Source organism: Aphis gossypii, unplaced genomic scaffold (assembly GCF_020184175.1).
Source record: "Aphis gossypii isolate Hap1 unplaced genomic scaffold, ASM2018417v2 Contig00434, whole genome shotgun sequence".
In the NCBI taxonomy this organism is placed as follows: Eukaryota; Metazoa; Arthropoda; class Insecta; order Hemiptera; family Aphididae; genus Aphis; species Aphis gossypii.
The window spans coordinates 221,296-246,459 of record NW_026083104.1 but is presented as its reverse complement, the minus strand read 5'-3'; the positions used below and the strand labels follow the sequence as shown (position 1 = coordinate 246,459).

The 25,164-nt window shown below is 32.4% G+C and overlaps 4 protein-coding genes and 1 pseudogene across 4 annotated transcripts; 2 read left to right on the top strand and 3 right to left on the bottom strand.

Moving 5' to 3' along the window:
- Nucleotides 1-1,467: 1,467 nt before the first annotated feature.
- On the top strand, nt 1,468-3,635 carry LOC126554147 (uncharacterized). The gene is made up of 3 exons (XM_050209248.1): nt 1,468-1,513; nt 1,950-3,510; nt 3,618-3,635. The coding sequence occupies exons 2-3, from the start codon at nt 2,488-2,490 to the stop codon at nt 3,633-3,635; spliced, it is 1,041 nt and encodes a 346-aa protein (XP_050065205.1). The 5' UTR covers nt 1,468-1,513; nt 1,950-2,487.
- Nucleotides 3,636-6,216: 2,581 nt separating this feature from the next.
- LOC126554146 (KRAB-A domain-containing protein 2-like) lies at nt 6,217-7,601 on the bottom strand. The gene is made up of 2 exons (XM_050209247.1): nt 7,418-7,601; nt 6,217-6,470 (listed from the first exon to the last, which is right to left on the bottom strand). Exons 1-2 carry the CDS (start codon nt 7,599-7,601, stop codon nt 6,217-6,219), a joined length of 438 nt encoding a protein of 145 aa, XP_050065204.1.
- Nucleotides 7,602-16,749: 9,148 nt separating this feature from the next.
- On the bottom strand, nt 16,750-17,876 carry LOC126554145 (zinc finger MYM-type protein 1-like). Its single transcript, XM_050209246.1, has 2 exons — nt 16,905-17,876; nt 16,750-16,767 (listed from the first exon to the last, which is right to left on the bottom strand). Exons 1-2 carry the CDS (start codon nt 17,874-17,876, stop codon nt 16,750-16,752), a joined length of 990 nt encoding a protein of 329 aa, XP_050065203.1.
- Nucleotides 17,877-17,889: 13 nt separating this feature from the next.
- On the bottom strand, nt 17,890-19,633 carry LOC126554144 (uncharacterized; annotated as a pseudogene).
- Nucleotides 19,634-23,307: 3,674 nt separating this feature from the next.
- Nucleotides 23,308-24,075, top strand: LOC126554142 (transcriptional regulatory protein AlgP-like). Its single transcript, XM_050209244.1, has one exon. The coding sequence runs from the start codon at nt 23,308-23,310 to the stop codon at nt 24,073-24,075; it is 768 nt and encodes a 255-aa protein (XP_050065201.1).
- Nucleotides 24,076-25,164: the final 1,089 nt, after the last annotated feature.

Below are 25,164 nucleotides of genomic sequence, written 5' to 3'. Positions count from 1 at the left end.
AGAACTTTTGAAATATGAAGTTAATTTCGAAGAACCAGCCGATACCAACAAACTATTTTTATGTCTACTTGATTTTAAGTGATCTTTTATATCAGCACGCCCTCCGTGAGATACTGAAAATTCGGAACCACAAGAACATTTTACTCGGTCAACTTGATTAAATACTTTTTTTAAAAACGGATATTCATTTTGTAATTCATTATTAAAAGTACACGATCTTTTAGGCATCTTTGTAAATAAATTTCAACGAAAAAATATAACCGCACAGACATTTACGTCTTACACGCGCAATCACGAATAAGACTGACAAAGATAATAATGAAATTGGATTTATATTTTATATAACTACCTAATGGCTCAATAGTAAAGGCTAATCGTAGGTATAGAATGAAAAATAAACCTGTAACCATGTAGATAAAATTTAGATAATATAATACGATCAGAAATTATAAATTATAAATGTACAACTAAAATAGTTATCTTATCTACAAATCGCCGGTTTCTAATGATTGTGTACAATAAAAATATTCTGGGAATTTTCTGATTCTACATAACACGTTATTCTCGCCAACCCATCATTTATTATTAAATAATGCAATATTCAATATATTTTCTCTAGGCTTCCATTAACCGGGACAAAATGAATGACCGGCCGGGACACCGGGACTGTCCCGGTCAAACCGGGACGAATGGCAAGCCTATTTATATATAAATGTATGTTTTTTTGTTTTACATTTTAAAAAAAATAATAATAATAATATTCTTAAATAAACAATGAGTACTTAGTTTTTTTAAAAAAAATTCATTTTAGATTCAAACAAAAAGATTCTGTTAATAAATTTAGATCTTCCAATAAAGTACAATAATCGCTATGCAGATGATAAGCTAACGTCTGTTTTCGAAATCTAACATAACCATACAAATCATAATATTTATTAACAAGTAATATTTCATTTCTCAAATTTATTATATTCTCTTTTAAGATTTTTATTTTTTATATCTTGTAAAAGTGTTTTAACTAAGTATTTTTCATATCTTAATATTTTAATTTTCTTTTGATTAAAATTATGGTTTTTCTTTGTTCATGTTTACTCTGTACTTCCTTCTCATCATTATCATCGATTTCTTCATCCAATCGATGAATTTCAATTGAGATATGGAAATCCATTTTCTAAAAAAAAACATTTTTTTTATGTTTTGGAAAAGCTATTGTGAACAAACTAATACTTCTATACAAGTAGGCGTATAAAAAAGAAAAAATGGAAAATAGATTAATTAGGTTAAAAAAAAAAAATAGATTTATTTGAACAAATTTATTTTTTAAATCTTCTAGTTGATTACCGTCAAATGGTCATACTTGGGGCAGTGGTACAACTTGGACCAAAATCATATGTTTTTATTTTTCGCGCCATAAGGCCATGATATCAAGTGATAGCGTTATCACATTATTTTAAATATTTTTTTCGAAAAATTTTCTTCAGAAACAACTTAAACTGAAGATCAAAAATTATTAGTAAGTATATTTAATATATATAATAAAATAAGTGTATTTTGTTAAGCATTTGACATATCTCAATAGTATTGTATAAATGAGAAAAAATATTGTTTCTAGAGTGATGTGACAAATAAAAATAAGTTTCCAATTTATGTATTTGTTATATTTTAATATTCATTACAATTATAAGTCTAAAATATATTCAGTTATTTAAGTTTTAGTGATATATGTGTAAGTTGGGGCAAGGATGTCCATGTTACACAATGATAAAACTTAGTAGATTGTACATACCTAATAAAATTAGATTGACATGCATCTATACCTAGTTGTTTGTACCAATGTTTAATTTGAATTATATTAGTATACTATAATATGATTGGCTTGATTATATTAAGTTGTCTACCTAATGATTTTTTTTTTATAAAATTATGAATTTTAACTTTTTCTTTTAAAGAAATGGTTGGACGAAAAAAAAAATTGGAGCTAGACCATATAAAACATATGATGAAGAAACACTTCAAAGAGCAGTACTTCTTGTAAAATCTCATCAAATGACTGAACGTCAAGCAGCTGAAGAGTTTGGCATTTCAAAATCTACAATTCACCGCAAACGACATGATCAAAATTTATTACCAGTTGGAAGACCCTGTGTTTTGAACTATGATGAAGAACAGGATTTAGTTAAAGGACTTATTGTAGCTAGTAAATGGGGATTTCCATTAACCTCACATGACATTTCTCTAGTTGTATAATCATATTTCGACGCTAATGGCCGTGTAGAGACTAGATTCAAAGATAATATACCAGGTCCTGATTGGATCAGAGCATTTTTGTCTAGACATAAAAATAACTTAACAGTCCGCTTATCTGAAAATGTTAAACGAGCAAGAGTTGCTGTTTGTTATGATACTTTAGAACAGTATTTCAATGAACTTGAAAAAACACTTGAAGGAGTCAATCCAGAACTTATAATTAATTATGATGAAACTAACATGACTGACGATCCAGGTCGGAAAAAAGTTATTGTGCGTCGTGGTGTTAAGCATGCTGAGTGCATAAAAGACACATCAAAATCCAGCACATCAGTTATGTTCAGTGGAACAGCTTCAGGTATAGTACTACCTATATATGTTGTATATAAAGCAGACCACCTTTATGATTCATGGACTTTAGATGGACCAAAAGGAACGCGCTATAATCGTTCTAAAAGTGGTTGGTTTGATACAACAATATTTGAAGACTGGTTTTTGTCTGTAGTTATTCCATATTTTAGGAGATTTAAAGACCAAAAGAAAGTTATGATTGGTGATAATCTTGCTAGTCATATATCTAAGAGAGTCATTGAAACATGTCAAAGTAATAACATCTCATTTGTTTTATTGCCTCCCAATAGTACACACTTATGTCAACCATTGGATGTAGCTTTTTTCAGACCATTAAAGTATAAATGGAAACAGCAACTTGACTTATGGAAAGATAACAACAAAGGTGTATTACAAAAAAATCAGTTTCCTAGGCTACTAAATAAAGTTATGAAAGAATTAGGAGATAATGCTGGAAATAATTTAAAAGCAGGATTTGAAGCATGTGGAATAGTACCATTTAACCCTCAAAATGTATTGAAACGTATCCCTCAGAGAACAACTAGTAGTGGCAATTCTTGGTTAGAATCTTTTGAGGAACATTTAGAAAATAAACGTTCAAATGAAACCAGTTTAAGAATAAAAAAAAAAAGATTGACAGTACCACCAGGTAGAAGTGTGGCTGAATTAGTTGAAACAAATGTAGAACACGAAGATATAGATGGTGATATTGAAGTAATTTTTGACTGTGATAATGTAATTCAACCTGATAGTGATGCAGAGAATGTTAGTGAACAAAATAACCCTATTTTAATCATAGTTCCTCCTGATGACCAGTTACCAAGTTCTAGTGGAACACAAGTTATAAATTTAGAAAAAGAAGATAATATTGAAGATATAACTTTGAGTTTGAAAGTAAATGATTTTATTCAAGTAAAATATCTTTATGACAAAAATACTAAAAAATCTACTTTCAAACATTTTGTGTGCCAAATAAAAGCAATAACAAAAAGTATTAAAGGATTAATTTTTATATGCAGTTTTATGAGAGGATATAAAGGATCTAAAAGTACATTTATTTATCCAGACGTTGAAGATATAATGGAAGTTACAGCTGAAAATATTGTCAAGAAGTTACATATTATTCATGAAAAGAGAGGAAAGTACATGTTCAACACATTGTTACCATAAAATCAAGACTGATTATTGTTATTCTCATTGTTAAAATATGTTAATTAATATTATAATTTAAAATAAGTACCTATTCTGATTTAATAATAGACTGATATAAACTAAGTTATAATGTATTACATCCATACCTAGGTTCCTAGTTTGTTATAATAATAATATGATATTGTTTTGTTTTCAACTAAAAATATAATTTATGTAAAATATATAAATCTATAATTTAATTGTTTTTTCTTTTGTTTAAATTTATTTTTAATTAGTGTACATTGTTTCAAAAAAAAAAAAAAAATGCAAAGTATCTAGTAGACTGATATAAGCTAGTCATAACTTATTACCTACATACCTAGGTTCCTAATTTGTAATAATATTGTTTTGTTTTCAACTATAAAAATATAATTTATGTGAAATATATAAAACTATAATTTACTTGTTTTTTTTTTTTTAATTTTATTTCTAATTTTCTAATTAGTGTACATTCTCTTAAAAACAAATGCAAAATGTTTTTCTTATGTAAAAAAATGCAAGGAATCTCTTAAAAAAAGTGTTTTTTTGCCCCAAGTTAGTCTTAAAGAAGAAAACTTGGTTTTTATATGAAAATCATATGTCTGCCCCAAGTTAAACTTTTATGGTACAAATTGGGGCAAGCAAAAATATTGAAAATAAAATATGAAAGACTTTAAGAAAAAATTAAACCTAACAATATTTTTATGAAATAAAGTAAGACCCAGATTTTTTGTTACCACATGGAATTATCAAACTTAAACAGTTTTTAAGTTATTTACAATAACAATTTTAAAGTGCCCCAATTAACACCATTTGACGGTATTCAAAATTGAGGAACGATAAAGTAAACGTCTATTACATTGTAGACCAATATAATAAGAAAAAATTATAATCGTCTAAAATGTTTCTTTTTTCATTTCTTAACTTGTCTATTTCAATTAGGTTTATTATTTTTTGTTTATATAAACCATGAATCTTTTTATTTAAAACTCTTATAGGTATCTAGTTTTTTTCTTTCTTCATCTTGATCAACACTTTTTTCGTTTTTTAAAGCTTTCAAATGTAATTCTTCTATTAAATATTGGATATATATGATTTGAGGAGATTCCATTTTTTAAAAAAAAAAAACTGAAATTATAGGTAAATATTTATTCGTTTATTTTTTTATTTTAAATATAAAAAAGGTAATGTAAAAACTATATCTCATTTACACCACATCTAAAAAAAAAAATGTATTTTTTTTTTAATTTGCACCACTTTTCAAGTTTATAATTCACACCAAATAAAATTTTAAAAAGGGGCATTATCTAATCTGTACCTACTAAAATTATAATTTGTAACATTGTTCGCCTTATTAAAATTATAATTATAATAAAATGTATATATATAAGTAAATTTTTGTTTATTAATAATTTATAAAACATATAAAATCAATCATACTTTAATTATAAATAAATGTATAAGTAAAACAAACTATATAATATATGTTACCGGAAAAGATGACATTCAGTCAGTGTTGACAATGACTAGTCAATAACTGATTAACTGATTTAGTAAGGAATTAACGTCAATAACTAGTCATTTATGACAATTCCTAATGAAAGAAGGCATTGATGATAACATTAAAAATTAAGTTGAAAATCGAATAATATATTATATTATTTATTAGCTATTTAGGATAAATCATAATCTTAAATTCTTAATCTTTATAATAATAATAATAATAATAATATATTATAAATTATAATACTTATTACCTATTTATTATAAATCATAAACTTAATCTTTATTGTTACACGGTAAACTGCTATGACACTTAGAATTACATAATCTAGAAGATGCACGACAAGCACATCTATTGATCTTACACTGTGTTTTACAGTGGCATCTCGTAAAACCTTGGGATCCAGAAATGCTGTTAAAGGCAGCTGCTTCACGGAGAGTTATTTCTCCTCCCTCTTTCAATTTACTTACAACCGTTTCAAGATCTAGAAGCTTCTCCTTACATGGATTGATTTCTATCCTGGTATACTTATGTTTCAGAAATCCATTTTCTGTACCAATTAAAATAATAATAATAAATAGTAAAAAAAAAATTATTTAATAAAATATTAAATTATATTAAGTTGTTTAAAATAATTATACCATTTATGCTTAGTGCTTACATAATTTATATAAATTATCATTCACATCAGTTATAACTGCCAATACATTTCGTGGAGAGCCACGAGCTCGGTCAACATCAGGAATAGAGATACGCACAGATGTTCCTACTTCAAGTTCCGGGTATTTTGAATTAGATGTTTTTACCATTTTTTTCGCTTGTTTCACTAAACATTTAACAGATAATGCTCGTTCGTGTTGAATTTTCTGCTGTCGTTGATTAACTATAAAATTATTTATATTAAAAAAAAAATATACACTATAGTAGACATTAATTTTATTGTTTCATACTAAGTTCTGAGTTATTTCCAGTTCCTGGTCCGTTTCTTCAACTTGTGAAGTATGAGTAGTATGACATTGTTCAGAATCCAATGAATCTGAACCGAGATGGTCATTCTGAGCTTCACAAACTTGTAAAATATTCTCAATATCTTCTTCAGATTGTAGGCAGTCTATTTCATCCATAGGTAAACCTATTGACGCTACGCCTAATCGAGCTGAACACCCAAACATTGCCTCATACGGTGATCTTCCAATACCTAAAAATGTTATCTTATTAAATGTATAAAAGTAATTATACAGGGTGATTTTTTTATCAAACAACACTCATTATTTCCAAAAGTATTCATGTTTTTGAAAATTTTTTTTACATAGTTTCTAATTGTTAAAAAACAACGTTTTTATAAAAAAATTATATTTTTAAATATTTTTTATCCTTATAATTTTTTAAGTTTTTTACTTTTTTGAATGACAACATAGATTTTTAATTTCATATTCCAAAGCAGAATAATTAAATAGAATAATAGTTACCCCGCAAAATGTTTGTCCACTACTCCACTTGTCTAAACTTTGAATAAGTATAACTCATAAACTACTCACCCAAAATTCGATTTTAGATTCTGAACGGAGTGAAGAATGTATTGATTTTACAATGATGTATGTTTTTTTTTTTTTTTTTTGTCTGTGTACAGCATAACTAGTCGAAATAATGCTCCAATTTCAAACTATGGGGATGATTTCCGATGTAAAAGTGAATATCCTTGGTGCATTATACAGGTAAAAAGTTAACATTTTCCAACAGTTTTCAAAAAAATCGAGAAAAACAAAAAAAAAAAATGACGGAAAAACGGGAATTTTTACGCAAAACCAGTTTTCGTCAAAATCGAATTTTTTATTTTACTATAACTCAAAAACTAATCGATGTAAATACTTCCGCTTTGGAATATGAAATTAAAAATCTATGTTGTCATTCAAAAAAGTAAAAAACTTAAAAATTATAAGGATAAAAAATATTAAAAAATATTTTTTTATAAAAACGTTTTTTTTTAACAATTAGAAACTATGTAAAAAACATATTTTCAAAAACACGAATACTTTTGGAAATAATGAGTGTTGCTTGATACAAAAAATCACCTTGTATTTTTTCAATTAATTAAATAAAATAATATAATATTATAAGAAATATAATTATTTAAATAATTCTTACCTGAATGAAAAGCGCGATTTTTTCGGAACTGTATAAATTTTAATCCAGACGGCCAATCACTACTTTTGTTCTCGGCCATCCATGTAGCCAACATATCCTCCACATCTCGATTGGCGCGTTCCACAGAGCCCTGGCTCTGACTATGTCGAGGTTTCCCATGAACAATTTTTACATCACCCCACATAGCATGAAGTTCGTTTATAGTATTATCAACAAACTCTCTTCCATTGTCTGAGTGCAGTATGGCTGGTGCTCCAAATGTTGTATAAATATCTAATAAATTATGTGCAACTTCTTCCGTACGTTTTGTTTTTAATGGTTTAAAACAACGAACTTTGTTAGGTGGTCTTGGTAATTCATTATAAATCGAAAATCATTTACGCTCTGTGATTGCATATCTATTAAATCCAGTTGAGCACGTGAGTTGTATGCCGAATGTAAAATAGGTTTTGATACAAGCCCTCTTTTTGGATTTGAAGATTTTTTATGGCAATCAGAACATAGACTTAAATAAACCATTATTGTTTCCTTTGTCACATTTGCGTATTTTAATTTAAGTTCAGCCATCATTCGGTCTCGGCCTCCGTGACCGATTGCTGTATGTGTGGAATGAATTATATCAAACAACTCTTCATTTTTTACATAATAACGCACACCCTCTGACGCATTAGTTATAGTTTTAATAAGACGATCTTTGCCGTTGATAACAAAAATATCGTACTTACGAACATTCCTATAGTCTTTCGTACACTTTTTTACTCCAGCCGTAGATAGTGTAATTTTAGATTTTTTTATTTCTTCGATTCGTCACAATATTCTTCATTATTCAAAAAAAAGTTGTTGTTATTACGTTTCGATTCAATTAATAATAGAATTGCGTTATCAAATTTTATGCGCATTTCATTTAAATCCATTTTTAAGGAGATTGTTGAAAAAAGAACAATGTTATTACACGTTACTTCAATGCACAAACAGTACTGTACACTGTACAGTCACTTTTGGGATGTGACCATAACGATACCAGCTACGATAGTTTTGTATAGTCAATTTTATTATAAGTTATAAGCTATAAAAACGATAACATAAAACAGGATTTACCATATTATATACTATAATAACTAATAAGTAATAATATACATAGCTATGTTCCATAATCAGATCGATCACCGATAAAGCGCGGTGTCGATATTTTTTTCGATTCGGATTTGTAACATTGCCTAATATAATACGGAAATGTTGATAAAACTACGAAATATCTAACATTTCCTAATCTTTCCAGCCATTGTCATCAATGACTAGGATATACCGACAATTCCTGAATTTTCATCTACTCCGGTAACATATATATTAAATAAGTGAATTCTTGTTAAGTATACTATACTATTTTTTTAAAAAAAATAAAACATAATTTATAACTATTTATATCAACTTAACTCTGTAAGAAACGAGAAAAAGCTAGTAACTATTTTTGTTTATATATATATATATATATATGTATATATATACCACAGAATATATTCCGTGTATATACCGCACATTTACTACAACTAAGCTGATTATAACAAAAATAATAATAACTATAGTTAAGTGTATAAGACGTAACAACACAAAATATTGTTTACGATGTATCTGTGTATATGTGGTTTGGAAAAAAACTATTAAAATATTTATTTATTTATTTTTTTTTTTTTTAAATGTGAAGATATAAAACTATACATATTATTATTATTATGAATGTTGAACTACACACTAATCTTTTCGTACTATTCAAAATGTCTCGTACTATACTCAATTTTAGGGCTGGTACAAATTACATAATTCATTTCGTTTTCTGACGTGGTGTAAAAAAAAAAATAGGTACTAAAATTAATTTATTTATGTAACGCAAATACATGTTATATTTTTGATACAAATTACATATGTATTTAAATGAACCTATTTGTGGTGCAAATTATACAAAATACCATTTCCTAAACCATTATTAAATGGAATCATTTTTTATAGTGGAAAATTATAATAGTCCACCGATTCAAATAATAAAACTTAAATTCTACATGATAATAGTAAATATTTAATTTAAAGCTAGTTAATAGTAGTAAAGTAATAGTATTAATAAGTACTTACAATTCTGTTAGCGTGGAGATGCTTGAAAAAAATATACTGGCTTCTAGTTGTAGTGAGCCGGTCTTGGTGAAGATGGCTCAGCACGATTTAACGACGAAGTCCACTTTGTCGTATGTCTTCTTCAGAGAGTGTAGGAAGTTTGAAGTTAATAAACAATTTGTTTGAATTAAAAGTTATTTATTCACTGAGACAATGTATATAATAAAAGCAAGCCCGATGTGTTGTTAAGTATAGAACAATGCCATCGGTCTATGCGTGAGTGAGGCTTAACTATGTCTAATTCTTAATACTACCACAACCGCTTTTATATTAAACTATTTGGGCGTAGTCCCCCAAAATATACGTACGTGTCATGGTAAACAGGAAATTTGACTATAAGTTTCTATTTCATGTTTACTATGATCAATTATTTAAATACATAATTTTAATCTTACCTTGCTAAATTTACGTACCTTGCTAAATTTTATATAACCTTTCAAATCTGACATTGAAATGTAGAAGTCAATTACATTCTTTTAGATACAAATCACACTTGTTATTAAATTCTATTTTTTTGATTATGAAAAGACGTACCTAGGTCACATGTTACAAAACCTTTCCAAATTTTATTCTAGTTAGTGTTTTAGCTGAACTGATTATTTTAGACTTAAGAGGAGGAGTAGAAGTGGTTACATATATAAGAGACTCATCGATACAGTATATTCAGTATACTTCAACAGATTTTACAATCTAGACTTTTTTTAATAAAATTAATTTAATTTTGAAAATAAAAAAAAAACCGAACGATATCGTTTATTCGCATCTAATTAACTCATTTCCCCGTCACGCGTACGCGGTACTTCGAGCAGTTCTCGGACAAGTAGACTTTAGGCCGGTGATAACCAGTCGTCTCTACAGTTCGGCTCACGCGATAAGCATAGCGCTAGAATCACGTCCACCGTCGTTATCGGGTATCGGTTATCGTACCTAATTTCAGTCACGAGCCAACTAATGCCTCAATTTCGGTGGCGAGTATTAGTGTTGCGGAGCCACTGTTTTGATATTATCATACGCACTGATAGCATTCAAATTACCGCGTAAATTTAAATATTATAATTAATATATTAAAATTGAATATTGAATTTTATACATATTATTTTTAATTTTTTGACATATGCAAATAATCCAAGGATGATAACAATAACAATAATATTTATTAATAATAATTAAGTAGGTAAATTAATTCACCATTGTTAATTAAATAATTAAACAATTAAATAATCATCCCAAATTAAAAATGAATATAAAAAATGTAAAAATATTCTTATTAAATATATTAAAATAAAAATATGTAGGTAAATTAATTCACCATAGTGAGTCATATTAAATTAAAAATTATAAATGTAAAAGTTAATAATAATAATAATTAAATAATCATCCCAAATTTAAAATGAATATAAAAAATGTAAAAATTATTCTTATTAAATATATGAAAATAAAAATATGTAGGTAAATTAATTCACCATAGTGAGTCATATTAAATAAAACATTGTAAATGTCAAAGTTAATCAAAAATTGTTTTTATCAAAAATTCTTTTTTGAAGTGCTACTTTTCCTCTTTCCAATTTTTTGTTTTTTGTAAGAGCCACAGTTTCAACATTGGAAGCAGAAATGAATTTATGTATTATATAATAATATGACCTTTTTTTTTTTTTACATTTTGGCTCTTCCATATTTATTAATACCTTGGCTCGCTAGTCTCTTCTCGCTGGCCACCCCTGATATAATATAATATATATTTATATATATTGAACTTTAATTATGTACATGGACAGGAATTTCCGTGTTGTAGAATCGTATCTATAATATCAATTATCTTTATTACCACCTTGTATTGTATAAACGATCAACCTATTCATTTTTATATTATTGTAGTATTTTAAAACGTGTACAGATATTTATTTTGTTGCTAGTGTATAATCGTCCATAATATCATACAATTTTTAAAATTATAAGTATACCTACCTATATCTATAATACTAATTTTTTATTTTGAATTTTTAAATATGACTTTTATTTGCGAACATTGTAATGCAAATTTTAACAAAATAGTATATTGTGTGGCAAGGGCGGGAAGTGAGCCACACATACTATTTTTTGTCACGACCCTGCGTTCATGAAAAAGGTTATGCAGGGATCTATGCAACAATTATAGACTATTACTAACGCATCGTTCGACGCACTTATATAGGAACAGTGCAAATTAAATATGTTTAAATGTTTATGCGTCATGCAAGGAGGTTACTATACATTTAAGATGTAACCAAAAGTTTATGTTTTGTAAGAACCGTGGTAGGTGTACATTTTAGTTTCTGGTTGTGCAGGGGATACCTACGCGCCCGGCCGCCAGCACTTTGGGGATTTCCACTTTACCACCCGCTGGACGGAAAAAGGACGCTTTCGAACGCTTCAACCGTGGTCGAAAACCAAACTTTCGGTGCAGGCGTGACAAAAATATAATTTAAGCCGGCATCAATTGACACAGCATCAACAAAATAATGTTGACAATAAATTCGTAAGCATTTTAGAGTTATAACTTCTTGTATATATAACTCATATAACTCTCATATAACTTTATTCGTTTTAAATTTGTAGGAATGCAATGAATGTAATCGAAAGTTCAATCGTAAAGATATCTTAATACGACATATAGAAATTCTGCATAAGTGTGAACGAGATTCTTTTGTATGTATACATTGTATACAAAATTTATAATGCAATACCTATCTATTCATGATTGTAACAAAAAGTTTTTGCGGAAAGGCACTTTAAGACGTCACATAAAAATTAAACACTTATTGGACCGAGATTATTTTGTAAGTGGACATAGAATAATATTATAGTGCGCAGCGGTTTTCAAACTTTTTTTTTCGCGGAGCTTTGAGATGCTAAAAAAAATTCACGGAGCCCCAAAAATTTGAAATACCAATGTGCCCGCGGAGTCCTAGGGCTCTGCGAAGCACAGTTTGAGAACCGCTGTTATAGTGTATAGTATTTAGTGGTCATAATATGTCACATTTACTTATATTTAAAAATACTTATTAAATATTTATAATCTATTCAACATTGAAAAACATCATATCATTATGGTATTTTTTTAATTCTATAGGAATGTGCTCATTGTTCAAGGAAATATACCCGAAAGAATGATTTATCAAAGCATCTCAGTAAAAGTTGCTTTAATTACACGACTACTGATTGTCCTAAGGTAATATTTTATACAACATATAGTTATTATTATAATTCGCATTTATTTTACATAATCTTTTTGTAGGTTAAACATTTTAAATGCCTCTTGTGCGAACAAGATTTTGACAATAGAAAACTTATTAACGAACATTACCAAAACGACCACAGAATTGTGTTCCAATATGAACATTTACAGTTCCAAAATATAAAAGAATTTGAAAGATGGAAAATTGATGTAGAACAAAAATCATACTTTCAATTTTCTATGGCTGTGTGGTGAAAAACCAAAAAATGTACTGTCACAAAATATGTATGTCATCGTTCAGGTGAAAAACGTTTAAAAAGCGCGCCAAAAATAATTCCAAAATTAATAGGTTAAAAAAAATTGAATGGTATTTGTCCCACACTTCTTACATTGAGGAAATTCAATTCTGGCGGTTTATGTTCAGTAATGTATCAAAAAACACACCTGGGACATGAGTGTGATAAAAGAGAGCTACCACATACAAGTTTAAATCCCAACGAGAAATTAGCCATTGCCAATAAGTTGTCCCTAGGTGTACCACTTAAAGTTTTGTTAGGACAATATGAATCAACCCAGCGAAACGGTGAAGATATGTGCAGTCGTATTGATTTATTGAATTACCATGATGTAGCAAATATTTCCAAACAGTATAATCTGAATGAACCTTTTCCAGCACTGTACAAAGATGATTCTAAAAATATAGCCAGTTTTACAATAAAAAATAAAAATTCGATTCTTTTTTACAAAGCTGAAGGAGTTTTAGATGAAGAGTTTCCCACATTAAAAAAAAAATGATTTTGCATTAGGGTACATGGACCATAATCAAGAGCAAACTTTGAAGCGTTATGGATACAAAACCATCTGTTTTGATGGTACACATGGCACAAATCCCAATGACTTCATTTCAGTCGGGTCGTGTGTGTGATAGCGTCGTTGTTTATTTTGTGGTTATCAACAATAACAAAACCACGATGTCTAGCGTTGCGAAAACTATTTGTTGTATGTGACAGACTGTCAGGCGCGGCCGATAATTGCGGTTCGAACAATAGTTCGCGGGTAAATTCGCGGCTATCGAATGGTGATGCACCACCGCTAAACTATTCGGTCGCAGTTGATGGCGGAGTTAATGTCAGTGCGTCAACGACCAGACCAATCCCCAACAGATTTTTGTATTTACAAATATAATTTGGCTAGGCGTATTGAGCTACAACTTCCGGAACCAGATATCGTGGAAATCGTGGGTAGTCTCTCTCGTGATGAGTTTATCTCACTTGTTCAACTCGCGAACCCGCACACGTTCCGTGATCTCCGACGGGTGGCAAAACAATTGGACGGACCGCGGCGGTCGGTTACCGCCGTTCCGGACCAAACTGCAGCGAAGAGGTCGCAATTGGTAGTTAAACCTTCGGGAGGACCCAAGGACTACCACCCACCTATGAAGGGGGTGGTGTGTTGTGAGTGCGGGGGTCCGCATTACGCGAACGATTTTTAAATAAGGAAAAAAAATCGGGAAACGACCGACGAGCCGACCGAAAGTCCGACAAGTCGTCCCAAAAATAAATCCTGGCAGCCCCAAACTCGAAAGAAACGTTTTTCAATTAAGTTCCGCTATTCCGAATAAATCTGACCAAGATAATTCATCGGTAGAAACGCGCAATATTTCAAATAGAAAATTACGCTGAACTTCTATCCCAAACTCGCGACTGGATAGGAGCTGACCAAGGAACATATACACCATGTAGGAAGAGGGAGGACAAAGGGAGGGAATTTTCAATAGAAATTTGCGATTTTGAAAACATTTCTAGTGTGGACCAGGACATTGCGCCTGTAAACATTTTTCCGTCGGAGGAACGCAAGATCGGATCTGATAGTAATTTCACTGACATTACGGCCGATACTGTGTCCGACATAGGGGTTAAAACCTTTTCTATGTACACGCCTACCAACGTCACACCACTTGGAGTGGGTTATTCGGGGGTGAATATATTGTGTCCTGAGCAATTTTGGGAACAATTGTCCACCGGACCACCAGTTTCCAGTCTATTTGGTTCTGATAGTAGAAAATTCACGCCGTCGAAATCTATGAATTCGGATTTAGTTACGAAAATGTCTATTAATCAAAATACAACAACCGTTCCATCGGGACATTGTATGAGTGACACACCAACACCCACGGTTGAATTAGAATTTTCGAGTGGTTACGTGACTGCGTTACTAAACTCTCAGGCTGTAAAGTCTTACGTGAAGCCCTGGGTAGTAGAAAGATATGGCACGTACTGTTCAAGGACCACTGCGGTGATGAGGTTAGCAGACGGTCGCACAACGAATACGAGCGGTGAAGCTTCGTTTGAGACTAAAATTTCGAATTTGGAATTCATTTTTAGAGCGGCCGTACTAAATGATTTGTTCAGTGATGTATTATTAGGTCATGACTTTCTAGTTCAAAATCAAGTATCGTTGGTGTTGCCGCCTCAATATAATAATATTATCGATATATTTTAATTAGCACTATCACTGGGCACAGAGGACAGCTGGTCACACACACACATAGCACCTTATTAATTTTGTATTGTTTTATTTTCGTATTGAATGTGTCTTGTGAGTTATATAATATGTAGATTAAATGTTATCGCACGTCGCCGTCTACGCGGATATTACTTGACACGGCCGCCGCAATTTTTGTCTTTCTCCGTCCGTCGTGTGAGATAGTCCGCCGCAATTATTAATATTGTACCAATAAAATCGTATTTTTTTTATAAAAATTGTTGTGATCGCCGCTGGCGCCAATCGCCACGTATACCTCCTTTTTTATATATTACTTATACTTTATATCACATTGCGTGGGCGCTAATCGCCACAGCGTATTATTATATTATTATTAATTGCATTATCCTTTTATTATAGTGAGCCATAAGGGCATTATTATTCAGTGGCGTGGTGAGCAATTTTAATGATAGGAGCCAAATATATTTTATCTATCCACCCACCCACCAATTCACAACAAGATGTATACTAAAATTGCTCGCTTCGCTCGCAACAACTACCATGTGTGAAACATACAAATATGGTAAAAAAAATTCATTTTTATTATGTACAAATTTGCATTTTTCTAAAAAATAAAAAGTACTGCAATACTGTTTATATAAATTTTGTTTTAAACTAAATTTGTAACATTGTAAATATACCTTATAAAAATTAACATTTAGAAACTATAATAGACTATCATTAAACTATTATAAGAAAAAACAAACAAATATATAAACTCTTAGTATATAACATTTAAGTGTGTATACTTTCCACATAATACATAAATAACAATTGATTGAAAATATAATAATATAATAATAATAAATAAAATAATACCATGAAGACATGAAAGTATGCAGATAAAAAAATTAATATTATGTTATATTATTATTTAAACAATAATTCTTTTTGTAACAATGAAGATGTAAAAGCATATTTGTTTAAAATTTCTTCTGGATTTAAAACTATATCTTTTTCACATGATAATAACATGAGACTTTCAAGTCTATTTTGCATCATTGTGGATCTAAGTCGAGTTTTAATTAATTTTACCTTCGAGAACGATCTCTCACTTGAAGCAGATGTTGTAGGAATAGTGCATAAATATTTATATGATAAAAAGAGATTTGGGAAAGCCACAACTAAGTTATTAGAACAAAGAATTTTAAGTATTTCTGTTGCAGATAGTTTTTTATTAATTTCTTCTTCATTGTCTAATTTATTTGAAGAGTCAGAATCAGAGTTAATTTCATTTTCACTTTCAATAATTAGTTCATTATTTGATTTAATGTTAGATAAATTCATACCATTATATAATTTAATAAAACTTCTTGCAAATATAGAATATTCCATTTTTAAATCATCAAGATTTAGACTAGGAATCCAATTCTTAAGTGCAATAAAATGATCGTCGGAAATTTCTGTTCCCTCACCAGTTGCCTTTAATCTATCAAAAGTTAATAACGACAAATTAGACAATATACCTCGAGCACCATCAAATCTGCTAATAATAGAAGTATTTATTTTATCCAATATTACATAATAAACTTCAATTTTAAATTGGTCATAAGGATTTATTATAACTTCATCAGAAACAACTTCTCCAGCCAACAGTTTCCTACGGCGGCTACGTATACTTGGCAACTCACATTCAACTAATCCAATTTCATTAACAAATGATTTTGTTTTTATGATTAAATTGTTAAAGCTCTGTTGATTTCTTAAATCAGATAACTTTTTAGCACAAACATCTACCATAGTGATTGCTTGGATGAAATCAATAGATGAAGATTGCAAATAAATCGATAATGGAGTAGTATGAGAAAAGATATTTTCTAATAAAAATAAATTCAAAATAAATTGGAATGAAGTCATTATTCTGTAAAGATTTGATGCAGTTGAAGAGGTTTCTCTATCTGTTGAGTTAATTAACTCTTCTAATGTTTTTAGAAAGGCCAAGTATTTTTTACTTATTACTGATAATGCACGGTCATGCAAAGTCCAACGAGTGGTAGAGAAGTTCTTTATTCTACATGGTCTTTCCGAAGGATAGCATTTAGTTTGTTGCTCTAAGAATATGGCTGTTCGTTTTCTTGCTCTCATGTATGAGATCAAACTTTGGACTTCTCCAAAGAAATTTCTAACACTCAAACATTTATCACAAGTATCGACAACAACTAAATTTAAAACATGCGCAAAACACCAAATGTATATAGCATTTGGGTTTTTTTCTTGAACATAAGATCGAACACCAGAATATTTTCCCTGCATGGATGCAGCTCCATCATAAGATTGAGCACATAGATTTGTTTCCCAATCGATATTATATTTAATACAGATATCACTAAAAACATTGAACATTCCTAATCCTGTGGAATCATGAGCTACTTTCATAGCAATAAGCCTCTCTTCAGTTTGACCTTCTTCATTAATAAAACGTAGGACTAGTGAAAATTGTTCCAAGTTTGAGACATCAGTAGTTGTGTCAATAATTATTGAAAATACACCAGCTTGTTTAACTCTCTTCAAAATCTCTTCTCGTACCATTTCACCCATAACGCTTAACATATTAATTTGACTGACATTTGATAAAAATGTTAATCTGTTTTTTTGTACACTTTGAATTTTGGATAAATGAGCAGAGAGCAAAGGATTATATTTACCTAAAAGTTTAACTAGTTCAAGAAAGTTGCCTTGATTAGATGAACTCCAATGTTCATCATGACCTCGAAAAGCATTATTTTGTCGAGCTAGGTACAACAAAGCTTCAAAAATGATTTTAACAATTTCTCTATTTTCTGCAATCTGCGAATTTGATACAGATAATAGCTGCACATCAACCCTTAGTTGACTTGTAAACATAACTCGACGTATTTCTGACTGTAAGTGCTCTGGAGCAGATTCATGTGCTTTGATTTTAAATGAAATATGTCTCCAGTCATTTGTTCCAAGTTTTGAAAATTGATCTTGTTTTCCATTTGGTAATCCAAACAGTTTACAAACTATACAAAATATGCAATCAGTTGTAGGAGAATATGATAGCCAATTACGTTTCACAAAATTTTCAGGTGAAATTTCTTTGAAATAATATTTTTCATGAAATGACCTTAAACGATCACCTTGCTGTTTTGTAGGAAATTTACTACCACTTAATTGAGATTTGGAAGGTTGGCATGGCTCTAGAGATGCATAATGAACAAAAAGTTCATTTGATACGTTTGAGTTCATCATAGCAGGATCATTATGAAATTGTTCTAGACTTAATGTCTTTTCTAAACATTAGAAAAAAAAATGAATGGATTAAAAGGTATTATATTCTAATAATAAACAAAGAATTTAACTTATATTATATTATATTATATTAGGTAAATATTACAAATAATAAATTAGAAAAAATGCAAATTAAAACTTAAATGAGAAACATGATTACTCACCAGCTGGTAAAATACACTGTTTATCTGATGTACCACTAGTACCAGGTATGTCCAAATCAGTAATTACATCATTTTGTTTAGTCTCATTAACCACAATTTCTATAAAAATATGTATGATCACGAATAATGAATTTAAATAACAAGCAATTAAGTGCAGTTTAAAAAATAAAAAAATACTAAAAGATTACAATTATTAATTGATGATTAATTAACTCAATTATTATTAAATTAAATATCTAATGTCAATATTATTTAACTAAATTTTGTCAATCATTGTAATTCAATAAAATAGTAAATTCAAATAGTTTAATGTTTAATGAATGCCAAAGAAAACCAAATTTGAAATATTAATACTGCTTTAATGATTTATATTTTAGAATTTTTTGTCCCCATTTCAATAAAATATAGAAATTAAAAACTACCATATTTTCTAAACCCCTAAAATGTAGCCAATGTAGGTATTTTATTTTTTAATAGTTACTCACCAGCTGGTAAAATACACTGTTTATCTGATGTACCACTAGTACCAGGTATGTCCAAATCAGTAATTACATCATTTTGTTTAGTCTCATTAACCACAATTTCTATAAAAATATGTAAGATCACGAATAATTAATTTAAATAACCAGTGATGCATTAAAAAATAAAAAAAATGCTCATAAATTAAGTTTTAATAACTTCTATGACATACAGCTACTTACGTGATTGTTTAAATTTTTGAAATTTTCCTTCACATTGTGTACGTTTAAAATAGTCAGAAATACTAGAAACAGTTCTTTTTACTGCCTTTTTTTTTTGACAAGATTCTTTATGGCGAGTCCAGTTGGTGCTATTCATAGAATCCCTCTTTTTATTACAAGTGGGACACAGTGAATTCATTTTTAAATGATGACAATTGAAAATGTTGAACGCAAATAAATTAAAAAATGAATATTGAATATTCCACTGACCAGTGACTATTATCCAAGTCCATATTGCACTATTGCAGCAATAAGAAGTAATAACACTAATAACTAATAACAGTAATAACTGACTGTGCGGGTTGCGGATACAAGTCGTTTCGGGGAAATGGGAATTTACGTCTGCCGATAACGATTTGTTATATTTATAAACCATTGCTTTATGTATTTATTACGCCGTGATAGTTACTACCAATATAACAATTTTATCTGTATTCTTGTTCTATATTATTATGAAAAACTTGCTGATATCTCAATTCTCAAGTTCATAATTATTTAGAAGCAAATAAGTAATACATTTTACAAATCTCCACTACCACCACGGTACCACCACCCCCAAAAATCAACGGAGCCGTGGCTCAAAAAAAACTGTCTCGCCACGCCACTGTTATTATTATATTATTGTGCAGATTTTACGTGTGTGAATCGTTACTCATTATTATTATATTATTGTGTATTATTTTATATTATTTTAGCACAGGACCAGCTAGCTAGACTGCGCTCCACAACTGTAAGTTTTTATTATTTTTTTTTGTTGTTATTTATTTTATATTGAATCTGTTGAGCCATAAGGGCCACGTATTTTTTTTATATTTTATACTTAAGTTCACACGAGCTAACAGCTTAAACAGCTGCCTATAATATTATTGTAATTTATTCTGTTCAGTCATAAGGGTTGTACATTATTATTTTATTATTTATTTTATTCTATACTACTGGCTATAAGAGCCGTGCGCTAATTATATTATTTTATACTGCTGGCTATAAGAGCCGTGAACTAATATTATTATTTATTTATTTATTATCATAATTTTTACATTTGTGTTGCTGTGATTTTTTATATATTCGTGTTATTATTATTATTGTGTATTATACAGCAACAGCAACTTATTTACCAAAAACCGTGTTACCATTTTATTATTATTGTTTTATTGTACACACACCACATACATACACACATTAATACACAAATACACATAATCCACAACAATGACTACATAGCCGACAGTAATTGCTAGGCGATCCCGACCACTACTGTTCGAGCTATTACACCACTACACACCCAGTTCGTCCTCTATAATATATTTTTTAGACCTAGGTGTTAGCGGCGTAAAATAAAAGTTAGGTGTCCGAGCTCGTATGTTATTAATATTATACTTCGGCCCCCTCAGTTGGATTATACGACGTATACGATTTATATGAGCTCTAGACAACGCGCATCCGTGTGCTGGAAAAAAGGAAACCCCCCACCGACCCACCTTCCCGATTTTTCTGAAGTACTATTTACGGGTGAACCCGAGTACGTACAGAGAATAAAAAAAATACTGACCAAGTATGCAAACGTTTTTAGTGGAAGTATAGGCAGGACTTAATTAATTGAACATGACATTCAACTAAATAATCCGTCATCGGTGGCACTGCTTCCTTATCCATATCCACCAGAAAAACAACATTATATTAATGACATGGTGCGGGAAATGGAGGAGCAGGGGTTGGTAGAGCCGAGTATTTCACCCTGGTCGTCACCAGTGGTACTCGCAAAAAAGAAAGATGGGTGGTTTCGTCTGTGTGTAGATTACAGACGACTGAACGACGCGACTATCTCGGACGCGCAACCAATGGGGAATCTCCATGAAAAGGTGCACGTGTATTTACTACGTTAGATCTCAAATCCGGATATTGGCAACTTTCTTTAAAACCTGAGGCCCGAAAGTATACAGCTTTCCGAACTCAAAGGGGATTATTTCAGTTTAGAGTACTTCCGTTTGGTCTAAAAAACTCCCCGGCGACTTTCGTACGCCTGATGGGTGAGGTACTGAAGGGGCTGATAGGTGACTTTGTAGAGATGTATCTAGACGACATCGTTGTTTATTCATACGATCTCGAAGAACACCTCATACACATGGAAAAAGTAGTGGAGAGACTACATAGGAGTGGTTTAACTTGTCAGCCAAAAAAGTGTAATTTTGGGCAGACCCAAATTTCATTCTTAGGACATATCGTCGATGCGGATGGCATTGACAAACAACCTGAAAAGTTAGAGGCAATCTTAAACCATCCTTTACCCAAAAACGTACGGACGTTACGAAAGTTTTTGGGCGTGTGCAACTGGTATAATCAGTTTGTACACAATTACGCCGACATAATTAATCCCCTAACTAATTTACTTAAAAAGGGTGTCAGATGGCGTTGGTCTAAAGTCGAGCAGGAATCTTTTGATATCATTAGACAAAAGTTATACGACTCCCCAAAATTAACCCTCCCCACCGATTTTTCGAAACCATTCTGTTTACAAACGGACGCATCGGAGATAGGGGTCGGCGCAATTTTATTTCAACAAGGTAGTGACCTGGAAAGGAAAATTATTGCCTATGTCAGTAAAAAGTTAAGCGAAAAACAACGCAAGTACGCTGCGGTAGAGCGTGAGTGCTTAGGGTTAATTTGGGCGATTGATAAATTTAGACCATTTCTGGAATCTCGTACCTTAGAATTGTATACCGAAAATTCGGCGCTGACGTGGCTACACCGGGCGAACGATAAGAACAGTAAACTAACCCGGTGGGCGCTGCAGTTAGGAACACTAGACTTCGTTATTCGACATGTTCCCGGAGTACAGAATGAGTTTTCCGACAGACGGTCCTACGTTGAACGAGGACGCGTTGGAGGAAAATTTGGTTGGTTTTCCAACGAGTAACATAGTGGTCGGAAGTAGAGAACCAGAACAGATTTATCATATTCACCAAACTCGAGTAACTGGAGTCCCATCTCCCTTCAGACATTAATTGATTGGCAGGGTGAGGACCCCAAGATCCAAGAGATTGTGTCCAACTTTACGTCAGATAGTCCGGCGTGCAACACGCGACTAAATCGACTTAAAAAATTCGATAATTTGATTTATGAGGAGGGTCTCCTTAAGAAAAGGAAAGTATGGAATATTTCGGATAATACGATAAAGTACATGATGGTGGTACCCGTTGACAAACAGGAGTATATCCTGTGGCGCTATCACGACCACGTCCTGGAAGGACATCCGGGATGGAAAGAGACATATAGGGCGATAACAAATAGGTTTTATTGGAAGTCGGTACGGGAGTCTACTCGGCGCTACGTGGCAGCTTGCCACATATGCTAGAACGAAAGGACCGGCGTTTCACCATCATTTTCGGTGTTTGGACACGAAACCAAAAGTCCAGGAGATTGGGCACTAATCGTGAAGTCCGATAGTACGCCACGGGTTCCGGCAACATAGGACATCATTACGGTTGCCAAGAAATCGAAGGAGAACCAGCGAGCGTTTGCCGCCGGGGACCAGGCTTTCGTTAAGGCACACCCACTCTCCAAAGCCGATCAGGGTTTCCACGCGGGGTTTGGGGAAAGGGGTTTTCTAGACAGATCAGAACCCGCCGCGCAAAGTGCACGTCTCCAGTTTGAAACCCGCATACACGAAGTGATGCTCGTTCCGCAATCGGCCAAGTCGTGTGAAAACAAAAAAAAAAAAAAAGGTGGTATTACGGTAGCTCATCGGAACCTGCGTGGTGGTAACACCACTAACCTCGATTATTGTTTTTATGTTTTAATACTATCCCCGTATAGATGTCACGCGAAGGTGAGGAACCTCTGGCGGGCCGGGACAGCTGGTGTCGGCCGAGCCGAGGCTATATGCGGTCGAGTTTGGAGGACTTGGTGTGGCAGACCAGGGCGCCGCTGATCGGGCTGGGAGCAGAGTTCCCTCCGGACGCACCGCAGGGACTATCGGTCCAGCAGATCGGCGACGTGGACACGGTGGAGCTGCGGGCCGACCCTCGTCTGTGGGTGGCGTATGAGCACGGGTGGCGTGAGCACGCGAGGACTGCACCGGCGAGTCCACCGGCACCGACGGACCATCGGCCCATACCGGGGCCAATCCACCACACACAGCGGACGGTCCGGGAGGCGACAACGGCGAAGCCACAACCGCGACCGGCACGCCAACCACCACCGGCACGCGCATCACAGAGACCAGCGCTGGCCAGTGCCCTAACACCGGTGCACAGACGTCCCAGCCAGCAACAACGCCGGAAGCCACCGACAGTCCAGCCGCGGCCACAGCCGTCAACTGCCCAACCACGGGCACAGCCGCCAACCGCCCGACCGCAGACACAGCCGCTAACCGCCCGACCACGGACGCAGCCGACGGCTGTCCAACCGCGGGCCCGGCCGCCAAGCGTTCCACCACGGACGCAGCCCCCGATACAAGAGCGGCAGTCGGAAACCCCGGTGGACACTATTCCCCGGGGGGAGACCCCGACCGTGGACGAGGATGCTTGTCAGGCCCCTCCTCCAGCGGTCGTGTCGCACGAATACCGCGATCTCACCCGCTAGACCTCCTTGCCCAGGTATCACCACTCGTTCGATAATCAATCGGGACGCCCGAGCGATTAATCGAACCAGTTTTTGAGTCGGCGATGAGCCCCGAAGTTCCCGCGACGTGGGTGACGACCGCCGAGAGCGACGGCGGCGCTTGTCTGTTTTTAACCGCGCGTTACGATACGTCTCCGTCCGTCGCCTACGCAGACCGCATCTGTCTTGACAGTTATTTTATATCTAATATTTAAAAGTATAAGTAAATACTTTCCTGTTGACTTTTCTTGCGAGATGTGCAACGAAAGTTCTCCTTTCGCTAGTTGTTTTTTTATTATTATATTAATTTTCCTTTGGTAAAGGAACCATTAAAGGAATACATTTGTTGTTATTTCTTTTATTTATTTTTTTGTTTTCCTATATTATAATTATTATTAAGAAGATTCCTGGGCTATTTTCTGATGAAACCGATGGACGTATTATGAGAGAGTTTTGTGCTCTCCTTGCAAAGTCCTTAAAACTGGTATCACCAAACAAACACCGTTTATGATCTTGAAAGGTCATATGGTTTCTAACAACATGTCCACGGATTCCTTTTGCTTTGATTTTCTCCTTATCTTCTAAAATGTAAGCGTAGGACTTTGCACGGAGAGCACAAAACTCTCTCATAATACGTCCATCGGTTTCATCAGAAAATAGCCCAGGAATCTTCTTTCTCTCAGCAATGTAACACGGGTGATCACGGGGTAGATTTGCAGTGTCCATTCGATTCAACAAGTTGGGATTGTTCAACAGATCATTGTAAAAATCATCAGTTTGAATATAGTATACCAATGAATCTAAAATAATAAATTAAATTAATAAAATTATACCAATGAAACTAAAATAATAAATTAATAAAAGTACTAATAATAATAATTTACCTGTATCTGTATACATGAGCTCAATTTTATCATCATAATGTTTCTGCATTACGTTATAGTGATAGTCATACATTAAATACTTGGAAATTTCCAGCACTGCAAAACCTGATAAAAAATTTAAAATATTAATATAACAATATAAAATTTAAAATAAATGTAATTTACCTATATAAATAGGTGTAAATAT